The sequence below is a fragment of the Crinia signifera genome, chromosome 8, assembly GCF_055691185.1.
Source record: "Crinia signifera chromosome 8, ASM5569118v1, whole genome shotgun sequence".
Taxonomy (NCBI): Eukaryota; Metazoa; Chordata; class Amphibia; order Anura; family Myobatrachidae; genus Crinia; species Crinia signifera.
The window spans coordinates 60763862-60777104 of NC_139224.1; the positions used below are offsets into that span (position 1 = coordinate 60763862).

The 13243-nt window shown below is 41.6% G+C and overlaps 1 protein-coding gene across 4 annotated transcripts in view; it reads left to right on the top strand.

Moving 5' to 3' along the window:
• The window catches only part of SUN2 (Sad1 and UNC84 domain containing 2), a 58672-nt gene extending 45825 nt beyond the window's left edge, over positions 1-12847 (top strand). For all 4 annotated transcript variants that reach the window (XM_083156529.1, XM_083156527.1, XM_083156528.1 and 1 more), the window contains exons 14-18: positions 4578-4662; positions 4753-4868; positions 6341-6508; positions 7896-7988; positions 10087-12847. In XM_083156529.1, coding sequence (XP_083012655.1) covers positions 4578-4662; positions 4753-4868; positions 6341-6508; positions 7896-7988; positions 10087-10200 — 576 coding nt within the window. In that variant the 3' untranslated portion in view covers positions 10201-12847. The remainder of the gene's footprint in view (positions 1-4577; positions 4663-4752; positions 4869-6340; positions 6509-7895; positions 7989-10086) is intronic.
• Positions 12848-13243: the final 396 nt, after the last annotated feature.

Here is a 13243-nt window from a genome sequence, read left to right on the forward strand (position 1 = left end):
CTTATGGTGCCTAGAAACCTACATGGTGCCTAAAAAATAATCTCATAAAAAGGAGGCTCCAAAATCAAGTAGGTGCTCCTTCTATTATGAAGCCTGTGGTTTGGTCACCGTGCACACTAGGGCCACATATAGGATATTTATGAAAACCAAAGAATTGGGGGAATCAATTTTTAGTCACATTTCTCTAGTAAAATCTACTGTGTTCCTTAGAAAAATGTATTAAAATTGCAAATCTGCAAAAAAAATGAAATTTGGAAATTTCACCTACACTTTCTTTTAATTCCTGTGAAACACCTAAAGGGTTAACAAACTTCCAAAATGCTGTTTTGAATACTGTGAGGGGTGCAGTTTTTGAAATGGCATCATTTATGGGGGTGTCTCACATACAAGTCACTCAAAGTCACATCATAACTGACCTGGTCCCTAAAAAAATCAGAGTTTGAAATTTTCTTGAAAATTTGAGAATTTGCTATTCATATTTGAAGCCTCCTAGTGTCCAAAAAAATGAAAATGAGGTTGAAATAATGATGGCAACATAAAGTAGACATATGGTCTATGTTAGTTATTCACTATTTTGAGTGGTAAGATTATTTGTCTCACAAGCAGAAAATTTAACATTTTGCAAATCGCAAAATTTTCCATTTTTTTACGACATTTTGGTATTTTTCACAAAAAAACACAGACTGTATCGACGAAAATTTACCACTAACTTGAAGTACAATGTGTCACGAGAAAACAATCTCAAAATCACTGGGATAAGTAAAAGCAAAAAAAAGTTATCCCCACTTAAGTGATACATGCCAGATTTGAAAAAAAGGGCTCTGTCAGGAAGGCAAAAACTGGCTCTGTCATGAAGGGGTTAAAAGTAGTACTCAGCTTTCAGGCTGATGTGGGGCTACAAGCTTAGAACCATAGAAATCTTGGGTGTGGTATAAACCACCAACAGTCGGGATTCCGACGGTCTTTTCACTGACATCGGAATGCCTACTGTCAGGAGCCCTAAAGGGGGGTGAGCGCATTCAAGCCTCCTGCAGGTTTGCTGAGCTTGCCACCTATTCAATTCTCCCTCTATGAGAGTTTTGGACCCACATGAGGGGAGAATAGCCCCGGTCAGTCAGGATAGCCCCGGTCAGTCAGGATCTCTATTGTCTGGGTTTTAACAGACTAGATTCCTATGTCAGACAAATGACCTTCGGAATCCCGAATGTCAGTGAGCTGTCCGGCACCCAGAAATCTGGAGGCCACAGAATCAGGCAGCTACTGTAGAGCTCCGGCAACGTAACAGGAAGTGGAGCTACCTCGGAGTGGAAACTGCAGCTTCTCAGCGCCTCTTCAGGCTCCTCCAAGACACTCCAGTCATAGGTTTTCACTGGTACAGTGGTGTTACATAGAAACATAGAATTTGATGGCAGATCAGAACCACTTTGCCCATCTAGTCTGCCCCTTTTTTAAACATGTTGCCTCAAACCATATCCGATGCTTATTTTTTTGTAAGGACATTAATATGCCTATCCCAGGCATGTTGAAATTTCTCTACTGTATTTGCCTCTACCACCTCTGATGGGAGGCTATTCCACTTATCTACTACTCTTTTTGTGAAGTAATATTTCCTAAAATTTCCCCTGAATCTTCCTCCCTCTAGTTTCAGTGCATGTCCTCTTGTTCTGCTGCTCCTCTTCCTGTGAAGAATGTCTCCCTCCTGTCCCTTGTTAAAACTCTTGATATATTTGAAAGTTTCTATCATGTCCTCCCTTTCCCTTCTCTGCTCCAAAGTATACATATTGAGTATACACAATCTTTCCTGGTATGTTTTGTGATGTAGACCATGCACCATTTTAGTTGCCCTTCTTTGTACAGTCTTTAAAGTATTTATATCCTTTTGGAGATATGGCCTCCAGAACTGAACACTAGACCACAGTACTCTAGATGAGGCTACTGTTAACTGGGGGAGAGTCGCTGGAAAGCTCTTTTAGGGCTCTTGTGATATATATATATATATATATATATATATATATATATATATATATATATATATATATATCCTACTTTGCCGGTATGTATATAATGCACTTATTGTATGTTTAAGGCAATTATCCTGATGACGGGAAATGTCCCGAAACATATGCGCCAATAAACTTTATGTTTGTTGAAGTCCCTGGAGTGACACGTCTTCCTATACCTATATATATATATATATATATATATATATATATATATATATATATATATATATATATCTCTATCTATCACCAGATGTCAGCTTCCCGCTCAGTTCCTCTCAAGTGTGCACGCATATCTAAGTGACCTGAGAGTCACTATAGACAGGGCCGGTGCTAGGGTGTTTGGCGCCCTCCTGCGAAATATATATTTGCGCCCTCACATATTTTTGGCGCATGCAACAACAAAAAAGAACTTGATCTTACAAGAAGCATCGCCACACAATAGTACCCATGTATCATATTACACCACAGAGTAGCACAATCTTATTCACAATACACCACATAGTAGTCTACCTTATTCACATTATGACACACAGTAGTACCCCTTTTTCATGTTAAGTTACACAGTATTACCCATATGCACTGTGCCCACAGTAGTAGTACCGCTTACTTTTAGTTGCGTGGGCCTCTCTGGAAGAAGACAGAGAGTGAGCAATGTGGCGGAGGGTCTGGGCACATGTGCACACAGTACCATGCCAAGTCAGAGCCAAGAACCACTATCTCCCACAGGCTGTCGGGGCGATCCCCTCTCCACTCTGTACCTTGCACAACCAGTATCTCTGCCTTCAATGCTGCCCCCCTCCTCACCCGCACCTCACGGACCGATATCTCCTCTCACCTCGGTCCTTGCAACCGGCCATACCAATTCCGCACCACTGGCATCTCCTCCTTCAATGTCCCCCAACTGCAACTTGTGGGGGGAGATGCCAGTTGTGCGGCATTGGTATGGCTGGTTGCAAGGACCGAGGTGAGAGGAGATATCGGTCCTTGAGGTGCGGGTGAGGAGGGGGGCAGCATTGAAAGCAGAGAGTGCTGCGAGGTGTGGAGGGGTTGGCCAGTTGCAAGGACTGAGGTGAGGGGGGAGAGGAGATGCCTATTGTGAGGTGCAATGGAGGGGGCGGCAGCAGTGGATGCGGTGCTACCGATACTCTGACAGCTAGGTGCAGGAGGTCCTTCGGAGAGGGAACAGCAGCAGACTATACAAGCTCCAGCCGGATCAAATGGGTGATCCGGTGCACCCCCTGACCACCCCTTAGATTTGTCTATGATATACAGACACACGTAGCTGCACTCATCTATCCCATGAATAGCATGGGTAGTATGCCCCTGAATAGGACGCACATGCTATATATATATATATATATATATATATATATATATATATATATATATATATATATATATATATATATATATATATATATATATATATATATATATATACAAATTTATATCTGCCCCAGAGCCTTAAACTAAAGGGTGGTTCTTAGTACAGTCTGCCTTACTTGTGTTTTGGTTTTGCTGCTGGTAGATAGGCTGTACACTTTGCATAGGAGACACAGAGTTGTTGAGCAGCACACCTCCAACATCTCCATAAGCTAGAATCCCGCCTCCTTTCCAGAAGTGCAGCCTGCACGCTCAGCCAGTCACACTGAGCTGCAGGATGTTTCATCCGTTACTATTGGACAGCTGAGCCGTCACTCAGCTGTCCCGTTCTGCAAGGCAGCGCTGGCTGTCAGTCATAGGTGCAGCAGGGATCCGGGAGTGCAGAGCCGCAGATCGGATCGGTAATAGGCTAGCGTTCCAATCTGTGGTGGGTGGCGGACAGAGGGGGATCGCTCTTTAAGCTGCCGCCTGCGCTGTCATGCAGGTTGACAGGCGCGGTGGAGCGGCAGCGCACAGCAGCAGGGTCAGCAGGGCGCCTCTCCAGCCCGGCGCCTCCCTGCTTTGCAGGATCTGCTGAGCGGCTAGCGCCGGCTCTGACTATAGATATGCGTGCACTCACCACATCTTTTGATGGTTGGCAAATTAAACATCCTTTCGCAGCCTGTGCCAACGAGCGCGGCAGGGGGGGGGCTCCGGCGGGCAGTGTCTGGGTGCTGAGAATTTGTAGCCTTGCAAGTCAAACAGAATAAGGGCCTGTAGCTGGACAAATGTGCAATATGTAGCTCCTGTTATATACCAAATTTACTTATAGATTGAAATGTTGAAATGTAAGCCAGAAGGCTCCACTTTTGTCTGTCTATTATAATTAAGCAGTCCATACACGCTGCGATGCAGGTTGTGTGTTCTGTGCTTTGAGGTGTGCGCTCCCGTGGCACCTCATCGCACAGTACAAAAAGTATGTTTTTTTGTACTTTGTTTTCATCACATTTTCATCGCATTGCATGCACAGGGCATGCAATGCAATGTGATCCGTGCTTATTAAGCACGGAACGCACGCCCGTATCACGGCGTGTATGGACAGCTTCAAGCCTTTTTATAAGATGGAACAAGAGGGCATTTTATAAATAATATTACACTGCATTTATTTCTCCATGTGCGTCCAATGTAACTTTAATCTTGCTATCTATGTAGGAAGTTCACGAAATTGTGAGCCGAGCCCTGCAGAGATATAGTGAGGACCGGATCGGTCTGGTTGATTATGCTCTGGAGTCATCAGGTCAGTTCAGCTACATCTGCTCAATTAACCCATAATAGTACCACACTATAAATGCTGCCAAATTTTTCTCACAATTTTGTTTTGTTGTAGGTGCCAGTGTCCTAAATACAAGATGTTCTGAGACCTATGAGACAAAGACCGCCCTACTCAGTCTTTTTGGGGTGCCTCTTTGGTATCAGTCCCAGTCACCTCGTGTCATACTTCAGGTAAAGACATAGGGGGTTATTCAGACCTAATCACTTTTCTGCGCGTTTGCATAGCCCTGCGATCAGATAGTGGCCCCGCTAGAGTGAAATCCCACCTTGTGCAAGGCTGCAAATTGAATGCGATAAGATTGCAGATCAGTGATTAGCTGCGAATCCATTCCCAACTCCCTCACCAGCAAATGACTTTCTAGCTGTGTGCAGTCTGTGCATAACCCGGGACCTACTCGGCTAGTACGATAGAAACAGGCTGAGCGGGACTGGAGCTGATGTCACACACCCTCCATGCTCTCTTTCTTATACTCCCAGTAAACGGCCCGTGACATCCACAAAGGGCTTGTAATTTAAAAAGACGTTGGATTTTATCACTGGGTGGCCTCTCACATGCCCGCTATAATCCGTACGCATGTGCAGTTGTTAAATAAGCGGCCAGCCTGCGAATTCGCGGCCCAGCGATCAGGATTGAATAACCCCCAGATTTATCTATGTAGCTCCTAATTAGCAGGGTGCAGTGCAAAATTCTTAGTTTCTCGATTGGAGCAAGATACTGTACATGGGAGCTTACGTTTACCCCGGACACAGAATTGATAGGCAGCGTAAGAACATTATTTGACAGAGAAAAAAGACCTGGAGCGAATAAAAGGCCTGAATTCTGGCCATGTACTTATCTAATCCAAATCCTAAAGTAGCACTAACCGGTCATATTCTAATGAGTTCCATCTATGGAAACAGGTAGGCTGTTACTGACCAGACAAAATAGATTAACTCACCTGTGTATGAAATAAAGAAATCCTGAAAACATGACTTGTTGTTTGTAATTGAGAATAGTGAGAACCCCTATTTTAGATGAAAAGGTCTTCCATACAACAGCAGATATATGATCTGTGGAGGCAAATGGAACATCTGACAGTACCCACACAAGCATGGGGATACCATTCACACAAACTAAACCCAAATAAATCCATGATTGGACATGTAAACATTGTTCCAGCAGAATACATCTACAATCCCGACAGTGGGGATATCAAAGAATCCTGACAAGATCTCTAATAGTGTCCCTCCCCCCCAGACACACACACACACACACAGTCTTAGCCTTCCTCACTAGTGCCCCCCACCACCACCCCACTGCTGCAGCTTAGCCGTAATGGATAAACCTAAACCCCCATCCTCATTATAACCCTGCAGTATTTTAGTAGAAACCAAAAAACTGTAATAAAAAGGGTGGTATAAGGTTAAACTTCCATGTGACAGCACAGTCACCTGTTCCCATTTGATGCACTACTAGTAACAGTTTTAGGTTATATTGCCATCAGTATAGCAGGCGTGCTCCTTATAGTAAGATCATTACGGTAAAGTGATTAATGGTGCACATCCAAAACAGCATTACTATTGCAGTAACCTTTCTAGTTTTATTTAACCCTAAAAAATGTATTGGGTCTACATGTTTTCATGTATATTATTATTTATTTCAGCCAGATTTAAACCCCGGCAACTGCTGGGCTTTTCGGGGAACTCAGGGTTATGCTGTGATTCGCCTGTCTAGTCGTATCCGACCAACAGCCGTCACCCTGGATCACATTCCTCTGTCTTTGTCACCAAAGTCCACGATTTCAAGTGCACCCAAAGATTTCTCTGTCTATGTAAGTCTTTAAATAAATCCTTTACTTTTTGTGAGAGAATTCATATTTAATCTAGTTCAAGATAATTAATTGCTGCAATACTGAAGGTGTATAGACTGTGCTCATGATGTTCTTTCTTGACATGCAATCAGTGGCATCACTGTGGTTGGTGCAAATCCCAGAGATCCTGAGCTGCAACCAGAGACTCTCTCTCACTTGGGGCCCGATTCGGACATGCTCACAGCCTAGCGAGCAGGTTAATGGCACCCTGCCGACTGCGCACACAGTTTGGCTTCATTTTAGCTTTATTTTCCATTCAAGAACAAATGAACCTAAAACAGCTGTTTTTATTCATGAAGAAAACTTACTATTGACATAATGCTGTGTATCTCTTTTTGAAGATATTTTTATATTGCAAAATACAAATTGCATGCATTTTAGCAGTAATAAATACTTTGATTTTACCGTATTAATGACGGAATTTGGGGTCTGATTTAGAGCTGGACGAAAGTGCAAAGCATGCATTTCAGTCCGATCGATGAGGTTTCACGCATATGACCAGCTGTGAGGCCAGGAAGACTGGTTACACATAGACCCCTGGTTCTCCTTTCCTAGAAAACAGGGGATCACAGGCTTCCTCTGACTGCAAGTGCGGGTGAGATCGCAAAGCCTGTTATGTTCTCAGTCCACGGCTCTCCTTGTCAGCGCCTCTGTTAGAATTACTCATATGCCTTTAAAAAACTCCCTCTCTCCCCTGACCGGCTCACTGGGCATGCGCCAGATCTCGCTATTATCGCAAGATCTCAATCACAGCCCGGAGAGTCAGCGTTGTCCCTGCCATGAGAATAGGACAAATCTAGCCCTGGGCTGACAAGGAGGCCGGAGTGGCTTAAACAAGTGATGAATGACAGCCTGTCAGGCATACATCGCCCGTGCCGTGAAAAGCAGGGCAGTTCAAGAGAACAGGTGCAATGAGTGTTGAGGGGTGGACTGTCCCTAGTGCACGTTAAGTGCTCCGTTTGTACATTTGAAAAAAGGTTAACCATGCGCCCCCCCCCCCCCCCAAATGCTGGTTTTTTGTCCTTTATCGGTTTCCCGTTTGCCCCTCCCCCTTCCAGTGTATCTTATAGCCTTTGTCTACCAACTCATGGAGCTGTGTGATGCTCAGCTGGAGCAGTATAGAGGTCTGGACAGTGGAGTACTGCGCACTGTACATGCTAGATCTGACATGTACCTGCCCACACCAGCCAGAATATGTCACTTCCCTCAGCAGTATGTTTTCTTTTGTAGATATTTAATTGTTCTTATTTTGAAATTAAAGTTGTGAGTGCAGCTAAAGTGAATGAAGGATGGTAGAGATCTTATTGTATATGAACTTAACCTCATGAAAAATGATTTGTTACCATAGGCTTTGGAAGAGGAGACACAAAAAGAAGGAATCCTCCTGGGGAACTTTACATACAATCAAAATGGAGAACCTATACAGACCTTTCCTATACAGGTAACAGTAGCACATTGTCAGCTTCCCCAATTAGTTTACTCACTCTGGTTCGGTTTCTGCCTGCCTCTGTTCCCCGAGTGAGACCCAGGTCTGTGTAATGACACTGCTCAGATCTTACAGCTAGATCACGCTGGTTCCTTCTCTTACTACAAGGGTAGCCCTTTTGTTTCTGATCGCTCAGTGACCTGAGGCAGGAAAGCAGATGTGCAATTCCAGGGTCTGTGGGAAATAGACACCTCCTGCATGCATCTGTAAGACTCATGTGCAGCGTCAGATGAAGCGGCATTGGATCACATCCATGATGTCAGCAGACCGCGGTCAGTCTGTGTAAGCTGAACATTACTCAGCCTGACTGCTGCAAATTGTCAATAGTGCTGCGGCTAAGGGGATGCCACAAGCAATATTGCAAGACCCTTCCTGCACAAGCACAAAGCCGAAACAGTCTCAGTGGTACATAAACCAAATCGTTTGTGTACAAATCCAAATCTGGCCCTTTGCCTCATATTGTGCAGTGTTTTAGGTTTCCCATTATTTAACAAAGCAATGAAATATTGGAAAAATATATATCTTGAGAAATAATGTGCCTCATTTTAAGTCAAATAAAAAGCATTATGTTAGTTAGCCCACAGAGTATACAAGTTCATACTTATGTAGCAAAGTCGAGTTTTCCTGTCTGGAGACATAGTAAGTGAGTGTTAAGCCCCATACATACTAAACGACTAGGGGCACCGCCGATATAATTAACTATATCGCTGGTCAAACATAATTAAGTGAACACACTGAACGATGTCGGAATTCGATTATGTCACCAGGACCCGCTGAACATGTGGGTCGTTGGCTATATAGCCAAAGCCGACCTGCATGATCAGCAGATGGGGAGGGTTATTAATGGTGCCTGGGAGTGTGCATTGTTAACAATATTGAGTGTACACACTAGACTTTCTTTTACAGAGATCACTCAAAGGGCCCTTCTGAGCAATATCTTTTTATTTATCATGTCTTGTGTATGGTGCTTTAGTCATTTAATTAGCTTTCAACTAGCTGGTGAGCCTCTAGTTACAGCTGCAACACCACATATATATCTATACTTAAAAAATTAGTTCAGCACATGTTTGCATCAGCAGATAATGGAGATTGGCAGAGTGAGTGTGTTATTAGCTAACTATTGTAGAGCGCAAGATGTCAGTTTGCACAGTGGGGCTGCTGAAAGGGAGTGCAGTGGATTCAATTTTAGCAGCATTCCTTGCTTTGCATTCCACAGAAACACATGATTTAGGCACATTTTGCCCAAATAAAAATAAAATAAAAAAGATAACGATGAAACTTTTTTTATTTTTTTAAAAGGACAACTAAAGTTCAAATACATGTTGCTTTACGTAACCATTCACAAAATCTAGATATGTAAAAGTTTCCATAAGTTTATTACTTTTATCAGGCTTCGTTCTGATGATCTAACCATTCACAGTGTCATTCAGCATCATTCAGTTTTCTTGGGGAAGAGACTAAACTGCAGTATTCAAAGATCAAGCAGATGTTCGAACATCGCTTCAGTCCAATTTTGTACTAAGCTTAGCACTGAAATTAATACATCTGTCAAATGAAGCAGGAGCTCTTTGGTAGAGACCAACTGGATTTTCTCCACATTTGTGAGCTGATTGTAATATGTCAGACTCCGACACCTTAGCATGTGACCGGGTAGATAAGCTGTGACTTAGGAAAACATGCAAAGCTGCTACCGTGTCCATAAAAATGTGCCCCTTTCCCCCTCTTTCGACTGTTCCACAACATGGCACTGGCCTTGCCTGTCCAATACTTTATATATGAACACACTCCCTATGTCCAAATCCTCACATTAACCTGTGTAAGCATCCGCTCTCATCTGCAAACCCATTCATTTTAGCTGGAGTCTATTTGAACCCGCATTAGTCAAGGATACCAACTTCCAAGAGGAATTTGTGCGGCACATCTGTAATGTTGCAAATTAGGCCCCTATTGTTTCTACACTACAACTGGTATTGCGCAATCAGTTTTGATCACAAATAGTTCTGTTTCTCTAATCTATGAGATTCACATACTTATGTTTGCTTTGCCTTCAAAGGGTGAAAGTATCCCTGCCTACGATCTAGTGGAGCTGAGAATCCAGAGTAATTGGGGTCATCCAGAATACACCTGTATCTACCGTTTCCGTGTGCATGGAGAAGCAGAATTGTAGCATTGATATAGAGAAGCGCGGGTTAACCGCCCCTGGAAGGGCATTACGATAGTAGTATTTGATCACAGTATGTTCTCTCCTGCCAGCTTGAGTGGACTCCTTAATATTTAAAAATTACATTTTGATTCATTACCTTATTTCCCAAACGAGGTAAGGGGTACATTCTTTGTATTGGGGAAGAGTAATATTATGCAGCACCCCAAGTAAGCTGTCGAACAGCTACAACCCAACATTTAGATTAGATGGGTTAACTTCACAGTGTTATGAATAAGAAGTGAATCGGTAATTACATTAGACAAACAAACATAGTAAACACAAGCAAAATATCAAAGCATGATCTATGTGTCCATCTGATAACTATGAATGTGTTATCTAATATGTTTGTCATAACATAACACATACTTGTTCAAGAGGGTGAAAACAGGCTGCGTATATAAGTACATCCGTTGCTATATACAGTACCTATAGTTTGGTCACACTGAAATAAACAGAAATAGAGCTCACTAATATACCTGACAATTGCATCTACAGTATATGAATGTACATCGAGTAGTGTCATGATCATTGAAATGTAATTATAGTGTGACGTCAGCAATGAGTACCTGGACCTTTATTCTCCATACTTAGTGTATGGTGGAGTTTTTCATATTTTCTATAATGATCCGTACAGTGTGTATCATTTTGAGGGGGAAAAAGTCAAAGGTGCTTTATTTACAGATATTTTATAAAGTGTTCCAAGCTTTTCATGCCATACATCCCGTATTGTGTTATGTTTCAGGCAATTGTCTCCAAGGAGAATGGATCGCTTTAGATAATGTTTTGCCACCTTGCACATCATTCTTTTAGCCTAGACTGTAATTATGTCATAATTCTCTTACATTGGAATACAGTCATCTGGAATTAGATCATATCAACAGTATATATTGGACTGTAAATAGATAAATGTTCTTTTTGCACTTAATTGCCTTGAATTATGCACTGTTGATAGACAACATCCAAACTACTCTGAAAGGCAGTATTTTATATGATAAATGTAGTTTGTCTGAACAACTGTGCTGTGTTGGATCAGTTTTAAAGGCTGATGGTACATAATGTCATATTAATTTAAAGTCATTTTTTTTAAAAAATATATATTTTTTATGGTTGCTGGATAGGAAGTTCGGAGTTAAAATGCTGTAAATGAGAGAGAAATATTTGATAATAGCTAGAGGAAGCTATTGTGGATTTAACAGCTATTTCCTGGTTATTTGCATGGAGGTATGGGCAATATTTCCTATGGTTTCTATAGTAAATGCATCCACCTGAACCATTAAACCCATGCGATTTATCACATGCAGAAATGGCAAATCAATTTCAAATCGTAAGTGAGTCCTCCTGGGGCCCTGCTGGGGGAGCTCAAGGGAAATTGGGTTCGACTTGTCCTCAGGACAAGTCGGCCTAATGTATGGGGGCCTATAAAAATAATTTTTAGTTCATTTACCATTATAAGAAAGTTTTGGCTCTGAACATACAGTTTGAAAACTAAACCATAGTGTTAATATTCTTTTGATTTTAGATTTTTCTCTCAATAAAAAGCATATGCGTAAAGTAATCTTGCTATAACAAAGTATCCAGGAATAGGAAATGCAAGTACCGGTACTCACATGGTCAATAATAAGTAAAAATAGGCACCTATCTGATAAAATCAGTCCAGAATAAGGTATCCGTTGTAAAATATCAAGTGTTTCACCATGTGGCTGAATAGCGATAATATTCTTCATCAGGGACTAGAAGCTAAAGCTGGGATTGCATTTCCCCTTCCAGCTTTGTGTTCTGTTTTCATGCACTGGCTATTAAGGCAATAAAGCCTGGTTATTGCACTTGCTTAGCAGCTTTTATGTTGATATCATTTTGAAGAATGTACAGATTCTATATGCATCTGTGAAACTTACAGTATTCATTTATCGTATTTAAAAAAAAAAAATGCTTCATTTATTTATTTCCTTGCAAACTCATTTCTCCATTAAAAGATGTTTTGATTGCAGTGGAACTAAAAAAATAAACAGTAACAAAAAGTATTGCTACACGTTTTAAGCACAATTTTGTTAAACTTTAATATGGTTTGTAATGTTATGCTTTGCAATGAAGTTTCTTTTGTTCTCAGCAAATTATTCTTCACATACAGTATGCCCAAGAAATGGGTGGACATATGGGTTGTTATTATTGCTGGGTAGTGTCACACAGGGCTTTTCACTCTGAAGAATCGTTTATTGGAGTATTTTTAACAATTTGAAATGCCACAGCTCTTAATGTGTTTAAATACCCATATTATTTGGGTTTAAATTTTATTGAGAGCCTTGGACAATTGCGCTGTGGTCAGTGTTTTAGAAATTGCTTGAGCACTTCTATGACTATAGAAATTATTTCAGTTCATCACAATTCAAAACTGTTCTTTAATTGGGAAATTAATGGCACCTATGTGACACAACCCTAGTTTAAAAAATGAATACATTAAAAAGTACGAAGAATGTATCACATGTGCCAGTCAGTTTACATTAGAATCTTCAAATGCTACTTTTTACTGTTTGCTCTTTCAGAGGCATGTGTTCTGTTTATGTAAATTATAAATAAAGTGTTTGGTTAAAATAAAATAAAAAGTTTGCCTTTACTTGGTTTATGTGTATTTTAATCTTACACCTTTTTATAGGTAATTTTTTCCCTAACTGTAATCCCTTAAAGTAGGCACTAATGCCAGGGTGGGCAATAAGCAGCACTCCAGATGTTGTAGAACTACACATCCCATCATGCCCTGCAACCATTATAGCAAGGCTAAATAGTATAACTATGACAGGACATGCTGTAGTTCTACAACATTTGGATGGCCACTTATTGCCCACTCCTGCCTTAACCACTTGAGTGGTGTGACCGGAAATTTTTCGAGCTCTGCTGCGCTGCCACAGCGGGCTGTCCTGGAAAATTTACAGGCATACCACTAAGATAAAGGTGTGCCTGCAGCTGTGTACCACTGGCGCATCACCTGTCCGGGAACCCCCCCAGTGGCCAC